Source organism: Pinus tabuliformis, chromosome X (assembly GCF_031772625.1).
Source record: "Pinus tabuliformis cultivar Carrire ecotype Pingquan chromosome X, CPIR1, whole genome shotgun sequence".
NCBI lineage: Eukaryota > Viridiplantae > Streptophyta > Pinopsida > Pinales > Pinaceae > Pinus > Pinus tabuliformis.
Genome location: NC_142308.1, coordinates 465,486,320 through 465,504,973, shown reverse-complemented (window position 1 = coordinate 465,504,973; position 18,654 = coordinate 465,486,320). Strand labels below are relative to the sequence as shown.

Here is an 18,654-nt window from a genome sequence, read left to right as displayed (position 1 = left end):
AATAACTAAATTTCCAAAATAAGTGGTAACGGAATTTAAGAAAAAGAAAAGATTGTATCGACCTTATGCTTTCCCACCTTATCCGTTCCAAGATGACGAACGGCCGCAGTTTCGTAACGGTTTTTGCTTTTGAGACTGTGCCAACCGCACTTGTGTCATTCCAAACTGGTATTGTTTCCACATTCACTGCGGTCATCGGAGCGGCCGCAGTTTCGTAACGGTTTTTGCTTTTGAGACTGTGCCAACCGCACTTGTGTCATTCCAAACTGGTATTGTTTCCACATTCACTGCGGTCATCGGAGCACTGTTTGAATTCCTACTGGTTCCTTAGTATCCGGAGGAATAACTGCATTTTATTGTCAATATTTTTTCAACTCATGTTAATTCCAATAAATTCCCGTGACGACGGTTTGGAAGAGACTTGTTGGTCAATGTAAAATTGTAAATCCTGTTTGCTTTGGAATTTCTGCTGCTCCTCCTTGACATGCGGGCTGATAACTCGACTTTATCGTCATTCCTTGAGCCGGTATTCACGGATCAAATTCTATAAATTCCCCCTCGTCCGCCATGACTACCATCCTGAAGCAAAGCAGCAACCAACTGAGTCGGTTTCAGTTACATAAAATAAAAATGCAGATGGGGCGGGAATTCTGCGTGTCGTTTTTGCGAACATCCATTTTCGGCTTATTATGGATGGCCATGGCTAGCGTAGAAGTTTCTGCAGCTCACAACTATAAAGATGCGCTCACCAAATCCATTGTCTTCTACGAGGGTCAGAGATCGGGTAGACTTCCGGCAAACCAGCGGTTGAGATGGCGGGGGGATTCTGCACTTTCAGATGGAGCTGCAGGAGGAGTATGTGATCGTATAATTCCATTCTATTCAGTCATCCCCTTATTGATATTATTACAGTGCTATCTAGCTGGTTTTGAATGGTATTGATAGGTTTCCGAGTTTAACTTTTTCATTTCTTATGCAATTGCATTTCAGGTGGATTTGACAGGAGGTTATTACGACGCAGGAGATAATGTGAAGTTCGGTTTACCCATGGCTTTCACTACCACCCTGTTGTCATGGAGCGTTTTGGAGTTTGGAGAGTTCATGGGAGATGACCTCAACAATGCAAAAACTGCCATCCGTTGGGGTACAGATTACCTCCTTAAAGCTGCTGCACAGCCGGGTGTTCTGTATGTACAGGTAATATCATATTTTCTTAATATACATATCATCAATAATTTCAAATTAATCTTTCTTGTCAAGTGGAAATTTGATTATAGTCATTAGATAGGTTTTTCAGAGTGAATAGGCTTATATACTCAGGGAGAATTTTCTAACTATAATAGCGTATTAGTTTAATTTTATAACATGTATGTCAATTATTTCTTTTTATTTCTATAAAAATCTCATTGCCAACTGATTTACCAACCAATGGTGACAAGAAATAAGTACATTTTTATATAATCAACCAAAAAAAGCAATGTAACTAAACAAATTGTTTAAGTTTGTTTTTGTTTAAATCACTAAATAAATAAAATTTATGATAAGCAACTTAAATACTTATAATCGAATTTATAATTTCAATAATTTTTGTAAACCAACCTATCAAAAATGTTGCCTTCCTTAAACTGTCAAATACTTTTAAATGAAAAAACTTTTCCGTGCAAAGTCAGATTCCAGAAAATTCCAAAGCTGCATGGAGTTATTAAGTCACATGTAGTAAGTTAATGATAGTTGCATTATTTTTTCCTAAGGTTGGTTGAAATATCACAATATTCTCATAAGAAAAAGTGGTAAGTCAATGATTTATTTAGTTATTATATAGAACTAAACTTAACTGAATTGGGGTTTCCCAAAAACAATTGTTCTGACTTCATTCATTTGTCAAATTCTAAAATATTTCCAGAATTTTAAAAATTAATGGTTTTAACTTCGTTCTTTGTCAAAAAAATCTCTGCAATGAAGATAAAAATGACCATTACAGAGTGTTTGCGACTAATGCTTTGATAATGTAGACAATGAAGATAAAAATGACCATTACATAGTATTTGCAATTAATGCTTTGATAATCTGTCTAAATTATAACTTGAACTGTATTTAATAACTACACAGGTAGGCGAGCCGAACCAGGATCACCAGTGTTGGGAGAGGCCCGAAGACATGGACACACCTCGCACTGTCTATAAAGTAGACACACAACATCCTGGATCAGACGTTGCTGCAGAAACTGCTGCAGCGCTTGCAGCCGCCTCCATAGTTTTCCGTACAACCGACAGTAGTTATTCTCAGCAACTCCTTCAAACTGCAATACGGGTATATTAATTACATCCACTGAACTTCAAACATAATATACTTATTCTTTGCAATCTTTTTTTTTAAATCTTACCGACCAATTTTCTGTTTGGTGAGGTCAGGTGTTTGATTTCGCGGATAAATACAGAGGCTCTTACAGTGATTCTCTAAATTCGGCAGTTTGCCCATTCTACTGCTCTTACTCAGGATATCAAGTAAGAACTCTTTTGATTAGCATACCTGTATAAAATAGGTAATAGATGATGATATGATTGTCATGGCACGGCCCTTTGCTTGCAGGACGAATTACTGTGGGGAGCAGCATGGTTGCTAAAAGCCTCGAATAAAGTATCATATTTTAACTACATTCAGTCAAATGGCCCGACGCTTGGCGCCGATGATAACGGTGATTTGTTCAGCTGGGATCAGAAGCATGCAGGAGCCAGAATTCTTTTGTCTAAGGTGAAATTATGCACCAACCTAAACACACAGTCGTAATTTTATTGGATTATGCCAGCATCATTCTTTCCCTCTGTAATGTTATTCCAACGTTATTATTTACTCTAATTTTGCCATCGTTGCGTAGGAAGTTCTATTAAGAAACATACAGTCCCTTAGCGAATACAAGAGCCATTCGGACAACTTCATTTGCTCTCTCGTGCCTGGAACACCATCTTCGCAGGCGCAATACACACCAGGTAAAGCTTCATGAAAACTAAAAGTTCTCACGTTCAGTATTCACCCCAGAAAGTTACAGTCCCTTAACGAATACAAGGGCCATGCGGACAACTTCATTTGCTCTCTCTTGCCTGGAACAACATATTCGCAGGCGGAGGATATATCAGGACATCAAATTTATGGCGATTGTTGATTCTTCAAATAATTCGTAATCAATTAAAGGAACCAGGGGATATGGAAGTGGTTAATTATTTGATTCTGATTATGTTTGTCTGATTGCGAAATATTGGGAATTTTCAATTAACTTAAATTCAGAGTGATAGTGTTATTTAGTGATAGTGTTATTTGGGCTCCGCTTTATGTTGATTGCAAATTTAAGATTTAATTATTAGAAAAAGTTAATAATTATTATTTTTTTATGATTAGATTTTGAAATATTCTTAATATAAATTACTAATTTTGATCATCAGATAAAAAATCAACTATAATTTAATTTTAGCTATCAAACTTTAGAATATTCCCAATTATTTTAACCTAATTTATTTATTTGAAGTTTTGCAGGTGGACTGCTCTTCGAAATGGGTGATAATAATTTGCAATATGTGACGACCACAACTTTCCTGCTTTTCACTTATGCAAAATATTTGACCGCTGCCCACCAAGTAGTGACATGTGGGGGCGTCACAGTCACTCCAACCCGAATACGCACTCTTGCTAAAAGACAGGTATAACGAGCAAGTATTGTTTGTTATGGCTTTTGTGCGCAAAGAGTACTGCTAGGCTTATTGGTGATGATTATATTATGAAATGTATAATGGTTGTTGTTATGGAAATTCTGGTTATATTTAGAGAAAATTTGGTAAGATTTTTTTGTAAAATCAAATTATAGTTGTTAAATTTAAAAAAATTTAGAGGTTTTTTATGTTGTCTAATCCATTTCCACCATCAAAAATACGATTCAAACACTGTTTCTACAAGATTTTTTGAAATTTTTTTGCCCAACCACTTTTGGCTGTCAAACCCAAAAAATTTTAAAAATTAAAATATTGGAGTGTTTGATTTTTTTACTATGAAATAAAATTAGAAATTTAATAACTATAATCTAAATTTTTCAAAAATTTATGCAAAATTTTATCGTTATTTTACTAAAATTTCTACTATTTTCCAAACTAATTTACTAAACTAACATATATATATTTAACAGGTGGACTACATACTGGGAGACAACCCACTAGGAATTTCGTACATGGTGGGATACGGTGCCAAGTTTCCGGAGCACATACATCACAGGGGCTCGTCGTTGCCTTCCATTCACATGCATCCGCAGAAGATTTCATGCAACGATGGTTTCCAGGCGTTGCATAGCAACGGTCCCAACCCAAACACACTGGTTGGTGCTGTCGTTGGAGGCCCCGACAACAGTGACCACTTCCCTGATGACCGCAACGACTATGCGCACTCTGAACCCACCACTTACAACAACGCTCCACTGGTCGGCGCCCTCGCTTATATGTCACAGTTCTCTTCTTAGTTTCAGCCTCTGCAGCAGTAGTCAATAATCCCTTCGTCTTGTTGTTCTCGGACGATGCCCTAATTCTTCTATGTATGTAGAGTTTTAAAGAGTTTCGGCGGTACGTGAATCTGCTCTTGTTAAAATCATAGGATCTTAGTATACCTGACTTGCAGGTGGTTGGTTGGTGTTACAGAGGCAGCTAGGAGGATTGATCCTAGGTCTCCCATAGATTAGGACTGACAGTTACGGATTCACCATGTGGTTGAAAAAAAAAAAAGACTTTTCAAAATATTTGCTTCCTTGGTTAACCAAATCTCGGGGAGTTTGTGTTATTTCTAGGTTTTTGTTTTGACTGTTATAAAATCTCTGGTCCAAACTTAGTAGAAAGTTAACTTTTTTGGGTTATTTTTTTGGTTTTTTTTACTATTTATATAGAAAGAAAGATATACCGATACATATGATTTGATTATGAGAAGCCAGTATTTATTTATATATAAAAATAAAAACAAATATTTTTTGTATTTAAGTTTTTGTTATCCATAATGAATTAAGTAAAATTTGTTTTGTAAAAATCATATAAGAATATTTTTGATAAACTCATTTCTAACAAATATAATTCATCATCAAAATATATCATCCAAAATTACTTATACAAATATTTACAATCTATTCCGCCATTAAAAAAAATTTCAAATAATTCAAAGACTATAAAATCATATTGATCTCCTCTCAAAGGATACTTCTAAAATCTTATACAGCTCTGCTTTGTTGCGAGGGGATGATCCTCTGGCCTTCCAATCATCCGTAACGGATGCCTATTAATTGCACATTGACCATAACCTAACACGGACTTGTCAATTTCATGTCACGGACTCGGCCTCCATATCTTCTAATTTTCGATGATTTTTATGTATAAAATACATTCCCATGAAAAACATCACATTCTATATATTTTAATGTCTTTTATCGCTTTTTTTAAAAGCAGTGAGTAGGATAAGCATGATCCACTAACTAAGGTAATAGTTGCTATTTTTAATCTTATTTATTAAGTATTATATTATTTTTATAAATAAATGAATAAATAATGAAAAATTAATATCATATCATTTTCATAATAAATAGGATGGAAAAGCAGCGAACAAATCATTAATATAATAAATAATTTTTAAAAAATAAATTTATTTATTTTTATTTTAGATATTAAAAATAATATAATTATAATTTTTTTTTAAATTTTAATAATATTAAATTTAATTTTAAATTTAAATACAGTTTAAACTAAAAAGTATATATATAATTTAATGTATTAAAAATTATATCAATTAAAAAACCAAACTCATTAAACTACAACCTCCTGGAGAAATAAATTGCTTCGCCGTTTTAAACTCAAGTCATATTGATTTAGATTCAAACATTTCACTTTTAATTATTTTACACTTGCAAAAAACATATTGAAATGTTGAATCTAAAAAGTTAGATGGATATTATTCTAAATTTAAAAATAAATAGTTTATTTTAAATAGTAAAAATTGAAATGTTGAATCTAAAAAGTTAGATGGATATTATTTTAAATTTAAAAAATAAATAGTTTGGAGGTGTGTGGAGGAGGTGCAATTATTTTCTTTCCCGGTAATATTTCTTATTATATATAGTTAAATATGGGTGGAGGTTCAAATACAAAGGTTGAAGTGATGACTATTAGGGTTTTTTTTCTTGTAACTAATTCTTTGAAAATATCTCTATTTCACATCCACATGGATTTTAAATGTGAGTGGATTGATTGTCCGAGAAAGGGCCATTTAAGCATTTTCTCTTAACTTACCAGTTGAATTGTATCCAATACTTTAAAGGTTTTTTTCAATATTTTACTTTCCAACACATCCTAAGAGAATAAAACAAGTTGACTTTCTATCCAAAAATACTTAGTCTTATTTTTTTAAAGTTACAAAAATTCATATTTTGAAAAGTGTTGATTTAGAATACATTTTTTTTAAGAGTATTTTTTAGGTTTTAAATTTTCTTATGTATTTAGTATGCATATTTTTTTTAAATGTTGGTGATTTTTATGCCAATTTTGAAAAGTGTTGATGCAACATCAACCCTTTTTTTTAGGGCTTATTTTTGAGGCTTCAAATTTTTTGATATATTAAGTATGGATATATTTTTTAAAATGTTGGTGATTTTCACGTGGATTTTGAAAGTAGCATCACACTTTTTTTAGGCATATATTTAACACTTTGAATTTTCTTATGTTTTAAATATGCACAATTTTTTTTAAATATTGATTATTTAACCATTTTTCAAGTTATTTTATTCATCTTCTTATTTTTCGTCCTAAGATATTTTTTAAGGGTTTTTTGTCTTTCTTTGCAATGCTTTTTTAAATGTTTTCTTGTTGTTGCAAAGTTAAATAATAATAAAAATAATAATATCTTGAAGTTAAGATTTTTTTATATATTTTTACATCATTAATTAATACTTTAATACACATAAAATAATTATCACAAAAAATTAACACTCAACAAAAAATACACATTTTCCGTGTAGATATAATTAAAAAATACTTCTCCATATAGATATAATTAAAAAATATGTATTTTGGGGTTTTTTGCTAAAAATGACATTTTTTTCGATCAAACGAGTATTTTTATATTATTAGCATAGTAAACTAGAGTACAAAAATTGACTTCACAACTCCCCTCGCTTCAAGTAAACTAGAGATGAAAGCAAGCGGAGCCAGAGAATGCAGAAGTTATAACCATACAATCATTATTGTCAATAGGCTAACCAACCATACATAGCAAAAAGGTGGCAAAAAAGGTAGAGAACCTGAGAACACCATGTCACTGAGGATGGTGAGGAGGAAGCCCAAGAGGAACTATTAGAAAGCCATCTCGCTCATGCATATGAAATTCAATGTGCTCTACTTGAGCCTCCAAGTCGCACAGACAGCCATTGAGGCATCGCTGGTTCTGTCGAATGCTCTCGAGCTGCTGCAGAGTCTCATTGAGGCTGAATTGAATGTCGTTCATGTATGCCACCAATTCGTTCTTATCTTCCTAACAATTCCCTCTTACAATGTTTAGGTTGGCTTGGACTCCTCTCAAATGTTCAACAATCATTCCAACATGGCTAGTGCCTCCACTATGCATGGAGAACGACTACGAGCATGGGCAACCTCTCCCACCCATTCCCTAATGACTGAATCCTCTAAAGTTGAGCTTGGGTCATTGGTTTGGCACTTGATAGGGTTGTACTTCCCACCTTCGTGGTGGGGACAACCAAACCGACATGGGATGGTTTTTGGCACCCAAGAATCGTTTACTTGAATTGCAGAAGAGAACCCAACCACCTAGGAAGAATTGACCACCATAATTTGCCTGTACAAACACGAACCCTACCACAACCACCACATGGTGCCTTCACAATCCTGTCCAAGCTGGACCTCCCGCCGAGTCTTTCCTGTTGGCACCCTTCCAAAAAACTAGGCCGACTTAACCCCAACAAAAACCTACAACCAAAACGAGGGAGGGCCGACAACAATTCTTAGACCAAAATCACGCAACAAAAGATCCAACACTACGATAGACATAAACAGATAAAGGCAAACCATAGTCATGAAATTCAACCGGTAACCGATTCCTCCACTAGCCTAGTCAATTTTCTCTGTGATACACAACTGAAATGAGAACCACCACACACCTTAGATACCCTAAGGAAAATTCAATTTAGAATAAGCCCCCATGTGAGAACTTGCCCACCGACTAGACCACTCACTCAAAAGAACGAGTGACAACGTCACAATACTAGTCACCTTCGTAACAAACTATGAAAAATACGAGAACCAAGAACACCAAATTATTTGGAGATCGTCAAGTACCCATCTTCCTAGAGCAACCAATCATCGTCAACACCTGAGGTTCCACCACACATAACCAAACTTACAACACTGGAGAGAAGAGTTACCGCTAAACCTGTGAGGATCCCAAATGAAAGCAAAAAAGCCCACCTGGGAAGCCACAGTAGCAATATCTGAACCCTCTGCAAAAATCCAGTTATCCCATGGCCCTGGCAAGCTCGCTTAACCACCGGCACTCAAGTCTGCCACCTTTCACTCCAAGTTCATCGCCCAAGATTACCTACCAGATGCCTCGTGGGGTGGACCCCAAGGTTATTTGGCCATCAGTTTGGTCACCCCCATCAGAGGCTAAAAATGACATGTTAAATAAACTATTTTTATGGAAAAAATGAATAAAAAGATGTTGGAAAAAAAAAATATAATCTTTTTATGAATTTTATATCAAAGATATTGAAATTTGAATTTTTTTTCCAAAAACAATAATTCACATAAAATTTTAAGTAAAAATAACAAAAATGAAAAAAACATGCCATTTATAAAAAAAAGCACATTCAAATAAAAAACATAAATAAAAATAAGAAGAACATTAAATTTATTTTAAAAACATTAAAGAAAATTGACTTCAAAAAAAAAAAAAAAACATTAGAAAAAAACAATTAAAAAAAAAGGAAAAAAAAAAATGCATCCCTTGGACTTCGGCTAGCGAAGGCCGATTCTAGGAATTGGTCCTCTACTAGCCGAGGGCCAAAGGGCTGGTAGAATGGGCGTCGAAGCCAAGGCCAAAGGGTGGTGAACTTTTTTAATTCTAATGATTTTCATTTTGAAGTTTTTTTTTTGGTTTCTATCATTTTTTTTATTGTTTTTAACATTTTTATTTTAACACCCTAGATGCGAGTGTTAGACGAGCCATTAATGCACATTGGCCGCCAGACAAGTAGGTGGCTTATCCTTATGGAAACTTGCACCTTCCCCTGTGGGAAATTAAGGCAGGTCCTGGCTCCTCGGCCAGCGCCATTAACGAGTTTGGAAAACCGAGAAATTCTCTGTAATTTCAGAAATATGGAGCAAAGCCCCCTGCATTCACCCATTCAGACTCTCAGTTGCTCTTTCCACACAGTTGTAGCAGAGCCGAGCCTTCGCACCGCTACAAGAAGATGTTGCAGACTCCTCTACTGCGTCGACCTTGGCAATGGTCATCATTTTTCTCAGTCCTTTCTCTGCAACCTGCATTTTGAGGTCTCGGCCCCTCTCTCCGGCCCGGAATTGAATTCCCCTATTCCTCTTAGCATCCCCTTCACCGTTCTTGCCTCGCCTCCTGACCCTACAATTCACTAGTCACTGCAGCTCTCTAGTCGGAGAAACATGAACCAACGCCATAGAATGAGGTGCAGGCAAGGTGGTAGTCGGGGTGGCACCACTCACCCTTTGTCTCTACCCCCTTCTGTCTCCACCTCCCTGTCCGCCTCCCCACCCCCTAGCCCTTCCACTTCCTGCTTCCTTGGCAGATAGCTGGACACCTGTAGTGGTCGAGGTAGAATGGGCACCAGCGAGGTTCGGCATTCAAGAGGAATCGCCTAGCATACCACTTCCGATGCTTCTACCCATCAAGCACACTTCCGGTTTCGCTGCTCCATGGATAGGCCGATCATCATTTCCATCGTCACGTTGGATTTCAGAGAGGTAACCGACTCATGCCCCGAACCTGAGCTCAGCCCGAAAATGAACCAGGCTCCTCCACCGCCAAGCAACTTTTAGGGGGAGCTGAGAACCAGCCACTCGCCGAAAGACATGGACCATCCGTCCAGCAGCCGACATCAAGCTTGGGAGGCGACAACACCCGTAAAGACAAAGGAATTCAAGTGGAGGACACTGCAGGTGGCGGGAAATCAGCGGAAACTGGTTCAGAAGAATATGGCTGGTGTCCGATCATGGAGGAGAAGCCACCAACATAAGCCACCTAGCTGCTGCATGCCAGGTCACGTGTCGGGTCCTGAGTTCGGTTCTATTTATTTTCGTTTTACTATGGTCAATTTTGAGTCTCGCGTCCAGCTCGGGTTCCGAGTTTTGGTTCCCATGAGCTGTTTTACTGTGGTGAATTTTGAACTATACTGTGGGTTTTACTATGGCTGTCTTACTGAATTTTACAGTCTTTTGGTTAAAAATTTTGAATTCTGGAACTGTAGCCCCTGTGTGGGTAAAATGAACTCTTCCTATTTCGTTCTCGGACTGGTTTCCCCAACTAGGGCAGTCGCGATGTCAAGGCTTGCTGTTTAAAATGGTCATATAGTTGATCTAGTACCGCAGAGGCCAGTGCCTCTTTGTACATTATGTTTTTTATAAATAGATCAGTTTTACTTGGAAAAAAATACATTTTTATTTTAACAAATTTTTTATTTTTATTATAAAAAAAAATCTTTTTATTAATGTTTTGTTTTTCAAATTCATTTTAATGTTTTTTTAATATATTTAAAAAAATATTACTTATTTTAACTTGATTTAAATCATTTTTTTAATTTATTTTTTAAAAATTGCTTTTAGTTTGTTTTTTTGGTTGTTTGTTTATATTTTTAATTATCCAATTTGATTTGCTTTTGTTTATTTTTTATTTATTTATTTAGTTTTTTTGGTGGTAAATTTGTATCTTTTGTGAGTTAATTTTGTTTTTTAAACAAATTTTCAGCTTTTTTAATTTTGTTATTATTATTTTTTTATATTTTAAAATAGTTTTTTATTTATTAGTTATTATTTTTTTTTAACTTTTTTTTTTTTTTTTTTCTACTTTTAATTTTTTTTCAATCTTTTAATTTTTTCTTTTTATTGTATTTTTCATTTTTATTCATTTAGCTATTTATTTATTATTTTGTTTGTTTGTTTGTTTTTGTTTTTTTTTTAATGTAGGGTCTGTGTCGATCCTCGACTAGCAACCCAACCTCATTATGTGTCAATTTGATAATTGATTTTAAAGTTTTCATTATAATGGATCAGTTTTTCCCTTACAGTGCCCAATTTGATGGTTGATTTTTAAGATTTCATTGCAATGGGTCAAGTTCGCCTACATTGCGTGTTAATTTGATGGTTGATTTTTTTAATTTCTTTGCAATTTTTCAAGTTTTCTTAGATTAATATTTTAAAATAATGATACTTTTAGCACTTAAAAAATAAATTACTCTTGGTTTTTAATGACTCTTTCATCCATTTATTCATTTAAAAAAAAATCTAGTCATATAATTTTCCCATAATGCCATGGTTGAAATATATTGAAACTTAAACTTTTTTGTGGTCGTGATATTTGGTTTTAATTCCATGGTTGAAAAATTATCAAAATTTTATGGTTTTTCTAAGTCATGATATTTTACCTTAAATTTTATGGTTGAAAACAATTACAAGTATTTTATCTTTAATGCCATGGCTGAAAATTGTTGGAATTTTAAGGCTTTTCAAAAACATGATATTTTATTTTTAATGCCATGTTTGAAAATTATTGCAATTTTAAGGTTTTCTTCGTTGCTAAAACATGTTGAAAATTTACCAAAAAAAAAAAAATTATTCTAACATCAACACATTTTGTTTTCAAGGAGGTTTTTCATTTTTAAAAATTGGTTTTCACTACCATTTTTAAAAAATGTTGAAAATTTACCCTGTAAAAAATGTCATTCCAACATACACATATTTTTTGGCTAGAATTCGCATTTTGAAGTTACACTTCCCATTTGATAGGTTACTTTGTTACTCTAGGAGGAGGAATGAAAGATAGTTTTTTAGAAACGAAAAGGCCTTCAACTGCTAGGGAGAGGATCCTTCTAGATACCTAGCAATGTGCAGTTGATTCAATTGGATTAGAGTTCTTAAAAGTTTTTTTTTTTTATCAACGCTCTGTATTGTACAACAAGCGCATGTTAGTGTTTTCTTATAGTTTTCTTTTTGTGACCATATTTTGGGGCTAATAGGCTCAGTTTTCTGGTTTTAAATCATATGTTTCCTATGCACATTTCGTCAGTTTCTCTGTGTGGTGGATAGCTTGATTGTTAGGTTTTTGGATGACTGCTAAAGGATCTGCTATGTGGATGCTTTTGTTGGATCCAAGAGACTTTGTAATTTTTGCTTGTGTACTCCTTTCTTTTTTAATAGAATGGATGATAAGAAAATACTATTCCTGCATATTTGTATTCATGCCCTTCAACATAAACGCATTATTTCGATGAATTATACAAAATTAAATTAAAACAACATTGCATAATATAAATAATTAAATATGTGTAAATTTAAGTGTGTATAAATCTATTTTTTGACCTGTAGTCTAAACTTTCCTTTCATTTATTTATTTTGGTAGTTTATTTATTTATTTATCTTAATTTAAAATTAGCACCATTATATTTGATATATAGATTGATGTCATATGGTTTTTTTGAAAAAACAATGGTTTTGATGATGTATATTAATCACTTGACTGTGGTTATATATTATTTAGTTATGGTTGACAATGTTTTGTTTTAGTGAAAATATAGTTGCATAAGGTTGATCATGATTAACGATTATCAAATATGTTTTCCACATGGTTGTTCATATTTAACTATAATTGACTTTAGTTGACCATGGTTAGCAACATTTAACAAAGTTGACAATAAAAGATAATGGTTGTCTATGGTTGACCATGAGTAACTATGTTAACCATGACCATGGTTGACTATATTTGACCATTCTCACCATGGTTAGCCATGACTTGACCATGTTGACTATGATTGAGTGAGGTTAACCATCTTTGACTATAGTTGACAATGTTGACTATGATTGACCATGTTGACCATGCTAATCATGGTTTAACATATTTGACCAAGGCTGATTACGATTAACAATGGTTGACCATATCAATAATGTTTAAACATGGTTGACCATGTTGTATATATTAAAATATGGATGACCATGTTGTCCATGCTGCCAATGATTGACCATGGTTGTAATGGTTGACTATGTTTGATCATGTTTGAATATGGTTAACTATGGTTGACCATGTTTGACTATGATTGATCATGTTTCACTATGGTTGATCATGATTCATTATGGTCAACTAAAGTTAACCATAGTTGACTATGGTTGACCATGTTTGATGAAGTCATCTTTGGTAGATAACATTTGACCACTTTTTAACATTGAGATATTTTGACCAAGTTTTCTTTGGTAGATCACATATGACCATGTTTGAACATGTAGATTATTTGACATGTTTAACATAGTTGACCATAGTATTATCTATGGTAGACTATGGTCAACTATGGTCAACTATGGTTGACTATGGTTAACTAAGGGTGACTATGGTTAACTATGGTTGACCAGGGTTCCCTCTGGCCAACTAAAGTTTGCCATGTTTGAAAATATAGATTATGTATGACTATATTTAACCATGTTTGATCATGATTGCCCATGAAAGGCTGTAGTTACCTATGATTTACCATGCTTGATAGTTTTTTCCATGGTTGACATTGCTTGACCATGATTAACTATTATTCACCATGGTTGGATATGGTTTATCATGATTAACTATTTTTCACCATGGTTGACTATGGTTGACCATGGTTGACTATGTTTGCCTATGTTTGACTATGGGTGCCTGTGGTTCAATATGGTTGACTATGTATGTCAATGTTGACCATGGTTGAATGTCATGTGAGATTTGTTTGTGACATTGTCACATTAAGATATGTTCATCACAATGTGACATTAGACAATCTTTGTCACATTGTAACATCTAGATTTGTTCATCACATTGTAATGGATTATGTTCATCACATTGTGACATTGAGTAACGTCCATCACATTTTGGAAATATATATTTGTTCGTCACATTTGCAACCTCAAGTTATGTGTATCACATTTCAACCACTTACGTTCATCACATTGCTACATCAAATAATATTCATCGCATTATGATGTTAGGAAATGTTTATCACAATGCAATGTTGAGAAATGTTCATTAGATTGCAACATTGGGTAATGTTCATCTGGATTCATTTATAACATTGTGATATCAAGTAATGTTAATCACATTGTGAAATTAGGTAATTTTTAGTCACGTTCCAAGATCAATTTGTCATAATGTGACATCTAGTAATTTAAATCTAGATTTGTTTATCAAATTGCAACATCAAATAATGTTCATCATATTACAATGTTAGGTTATTTTGTCACATTGCAACATTGGGTAATACTCGTCACATTTCAATGATTAGGAAATGATTGTCACATTTCATCATCAGGTAATGTTTGTCACATTTTGATTTTAAGCATTGTTCATCACATTGCAACGTTGTCTAATGTTTGTCACATTAGACAAAGCTATAGGAGCAGCTCTAGGCCAAATAGATGACAAGATTCCTGATGCCATTTACTTCATCAACAAAAAATTGTCCAAGGTTTAATTGAACTATACTATGACCGAAAAAGAGCTCCTAGCTATTGTCCCTTCCTTGAATAAATTTAGACATTACATCACTGGTTACCAGACCTTTGTACATACTGACCATGTTGCTATTAAATATTTTATGAACAAGCCTGTTGTGAATTCCCAAAGCAGTAGATGGTTGCTTTTGTTACAATAGTTTAATCCAACTACCATTGATAAGCCTGGTAGAGAAAATGTAGTTGCATATTTTTTGTCTAGACTTGCTTTGCCTACAAGTGAGGAAGGAATGGTTGATGATTGGCTGCAATATAAGCATTTATTCACTATTTCAATTCTCTCTTTGTGGTTTTCTAACATAGCAAACTACTTAATGGCTGCACTGTTCCCTCCAAATATGTCGAAAATAGCAGAATTATAAGGAAAAGCACACCATTCACTTAGATTGGTGGAAATCTCTTCAAGCTAGGCCCATATCAAATTATGAGAAGATGTGTCAGGGAGGAGGAAGTTTTTGACATCCTTTTGGCCTGTCATGATGGGCCTTGTGGAAGTCAATTTGCAGCCAAGAGGAAAATCTTCAAGGTACTACAAGCTGACTACTATTGACCCACTCTCCACCAATTTCGGATCAAAGATCATCCTAGATCTGTTCAAAATTATCTCTATGCCACGAATTTTCTAAAGAACAACTCATCTAGGCCTTTTCTTTTACTGTGCATTAAATGAAAACTTGAAAAACCATATATCCATGTAATCTACAAAATAAGCTTCCAAAGAACTTTGAAAATATCTCAAATGGTAACGAATTTGAGAAAATTTTTCATTGACAGCCTAATTGGGTCCGCCTTGAACAAAACCCATGTTTCTTTTCTCCGAAATTCACATTTGAAGTTGACTGGTCAAAACTGCTGCAATTTGATTTGATGCTGGAGGTCCAGACGCGTGAGCTGGGTGGAATTTAACCAATACAAATCCATATTGGAGCTTATAGAAACCATGTCCAAGTGTTGGATTTCCTTCTAGAGTGGTTCTACTACCTCAACCATGGAGATAACTACGAAAACTTGACAAAACTGCAACAACTTGAACTTGCTAAACTGTCATTAGTAAAACCATGCAAAATTCTTATTAATTCATTAAAAATAATGGAAATAATAATAATAAACCATGTAAACATGTATGTGGGACTTTAGTGCATTTATGAAGAAATATGGTTAAAAATGATGACAATGGGTGAATGGAATGATGCGAAAATGGATGGTTTCATTAACAAAATTATGACAAATTGGAGGCCTAACATTCCCCCACACCTGAGATTTTGCATTTCCTCATGTAAACAATGCATTGCAAATTTTCATAATCCAACCGGTTCTTTGTGTTCCTTTATTCTATCATTTCAACTAAATCCTTGACCAAAGCTCCAAGAGAGAAATATTGACCCTCTATCTCAATAAGATGCACTTTTCTCTCTCTATTTTTCAAGATTACTAATCTAGTAGCATAACTCTTTGTTTCTACACTTGCTTGCTGTGTCATTAGAGTAAGAAAGAAGAGATACCCATCCTCCTTTGAAATTCAAACAACTTGAAGTCTTCAGATATGAGGCTGCTCATTGATGCTATAGAGGTAGAAGTGATACTTGTTGATTTTTTCTTTTCTTAATAAAAACAACACTTCATTATTTATTATATGCAACTTGTGTGAAAGGAAATTATGCCCACATAGTAGCATATCCAAGTACTTATCACTATTTTAAGCCTTTGCAAATATAACTCTTACTTAGTAACAAATTACAAGTTTCTTGTCACTACTTAATTGTGCTCAAATTGTTCAAGCCTTGGTAGAATACCGTATTGTGAAGAACACACAAGACTTTTACTCCATCTATAGAATGTGTTTTCCATGCTTGTGAAGTTCATCCCATTAGTATGGCTGAAAATGATCATAGATTGCAGCCCATAATGATTGTCTTATTATCATCCATGCATAACAACCAATCCTATTTCAACAATGTTATCAAATAGTTTCTTCAAGAACTCACAAACTAATGAATGAGGAGGACTTCCCAATGTGAAGCTTTGACAAGATGAGTTTCACATAATAGAAAATAAGAGTTGTCGGTGAGGGTTATACAACTTATCAAAGCCTAAAATATGCTTCCAAGTGATTTCAAGAGTGTGTGAACAAAGCCTTGTTGCAACCTTCTTCTTCTTGTGGCTTTGTACTCATCATTTCTTGGCTTCCATTAAAAATTTGAAGATGAAGAATTTGACACATAATTTAAGTGCTCCATATACATTTTGATCATGTTCTACAAACATGTACCATGAAGTCAAGTTTTTATATTTGTAAAATAATTCTTTTTCTAAAGAACATCATGTTGATGGACCATCAAGGACAACATGGATTAACAAGAAGAAAAAGTTTAAACAAGAGAGTGGTGAAAGCATAGAAGAACATCATTATGACCATGGAAAACAATGAGATGATTGCATGGGTGGTAGGATTTTGTTGATAAAGAATCAATCATAGATTGTGGGATTGGTTGTTAAATGGTATGGGAGATAAATTGGAACTACATGTTTACAATAGCTTTTCATCAAAATTTATAGAATTTCTAACAAATTAAAAAGTTTAAGGCTAGTTTTACCTCAAGTTTACCTTTTGGAATTGGAGAAGAGAACATGATTTGATGGTTGATTTGGTGTTGACTTGGCTCAGGTACTTTTCTCCATGATGCATTGACCACCACTTTGATCTTTCTCCACCAAAATGTATCATTTTCATGTAGCAGACTTGTTTTTCCAATATCTATCAAATGGTAAATCAGATTCTCTTGAAATTTTATGAGGTTGTTACTATTAATATTATGCATCTACCCACAAAATATCTTGGCCAATGGTGCACAGGTCTCTAGAAAAATGAGAAATTTATGTAGGTGAAAGTGTCCAATTTCTTGATAAATACAAACTCGAATTTCATGAAATTCCTACCAAGATATGGTCAAATCAATTTCTACCATGTTTCACCCTTCACACTGCCCAACGTTCCAACAAAAGCATATGCCACAAACTCATTTTAAGTCCAAATTGAATGATCCATAAGGGAAACAATGTATTTTTACCTTTTTTACTGCTACATGCCTTGAGAATCCACTTTTTATGATGAAAAGGAGTTGTTGTGAAAAAATACCAAATTCTGTCATAATTTGTGAACAATGATAAAAATTGAAAGTCTGCCTTAAAAACCCAATGAAATGTCCTGGAAAATTGCAGTTTTTTAGAATAATGTGTGTGTTTTACTCAATTTACCATATTATGAGAAAACCCAGAATCTCAGAATTTTTTTATTTCTTCTCTAATCTCTTGCAATATTTGTGCCAAAACTACCTCTAAAACAAGTTGCTACAAAAAAAAAGAGGTTGTTAAAGCAATAGCTGTAGAAACTACAACTCTCTGTAGTTGTTGCAGAAAATGTCAATTTTCGCAGATAGTTGTTTTCTTTGAGTTTTAATTACTGATTTGGATTGTGTACTACATTCTAAAGTAGAAACCATGAAACATAATGCATATTGACTGAAATAGACCCAATTTTATTGTTTTGCTTGAAATTGAAATGAATGAAAAAAATTGTAATGGTTCCATCATGTTGTTGTTGAATGACAAAAGGATGAACATGTTGCTACAAGAAACCAATAAAATATACTGCTGCAAGTTGTTGTTGATTCCATAAAACCATATAGTATTCGTTAAAACCAAAATTCATGGTACAATTCTTACCATGCGAATGAATGTGTTGAAGTCGAGCATGGAAAGAAATCATTAGATTATCGATCACTAATGAAAATCATTAACCAATGTGAGACAACTCATCGATAATGTAAATGAGTGTCAACGTACCTAAGTTCGTATTTACAGG

General features: G+C 33.9%; 1 protein-coding gene across 1 annotated transcript; it reads left to right on the top strand.

Moving 5' to 3' along the window:
* Window positions 1-577: 577 nt before the first annotated feature.
* LOC149140674 (endoglucanase 1-like) lies at window positions 578-4,842 on the top strand. The gene is made up of 8 exons (XM_089451061.1): window positions 578-855; window positions 991-1,197; window positions 2,110-2,310; window positions 2,412-2,504; window positions 2,590-2,751; window positions 2,876-2,987; window positions 3,529-3,692; window positions 4,172-4,842. Exons 1-8 carry the CDS (start codon window positions 631-633, stop codon window positions 4,496-4,498), a joined length of 1,491 nt encoding a protein of 496 aa, XP_089307187.1. The 5' UTR covers window positions 578-630; the 3' UTR covers window positions 4,499-4,842.
* Window positions 4,843-18,654: the final 13,812 nt, after the last annotated feature.

Coding starts and splice junctions, on each gene's coding strand:
- LOC149140674 (XM_089451061.1), top strand. CDS start 631: ATGCAGATGGGGCGGGAATTCTGCGTGTCGTTTTTGCGAACATCCATT. Junction 2,311..2,411: donor TCCTTCAAACTGCAATACGG/GTATATTAATTA, acceptor TGGTGAGGTCAG/GTGTTTGATTTCGCGGATAA. Junction 2,988..3,528: donor GCAGGCGCAATACACACCAG/GTAAAGCTTCAT, acceptor GAAGTTTTGCAG/GTGGACTGCTCTTCGAAATG.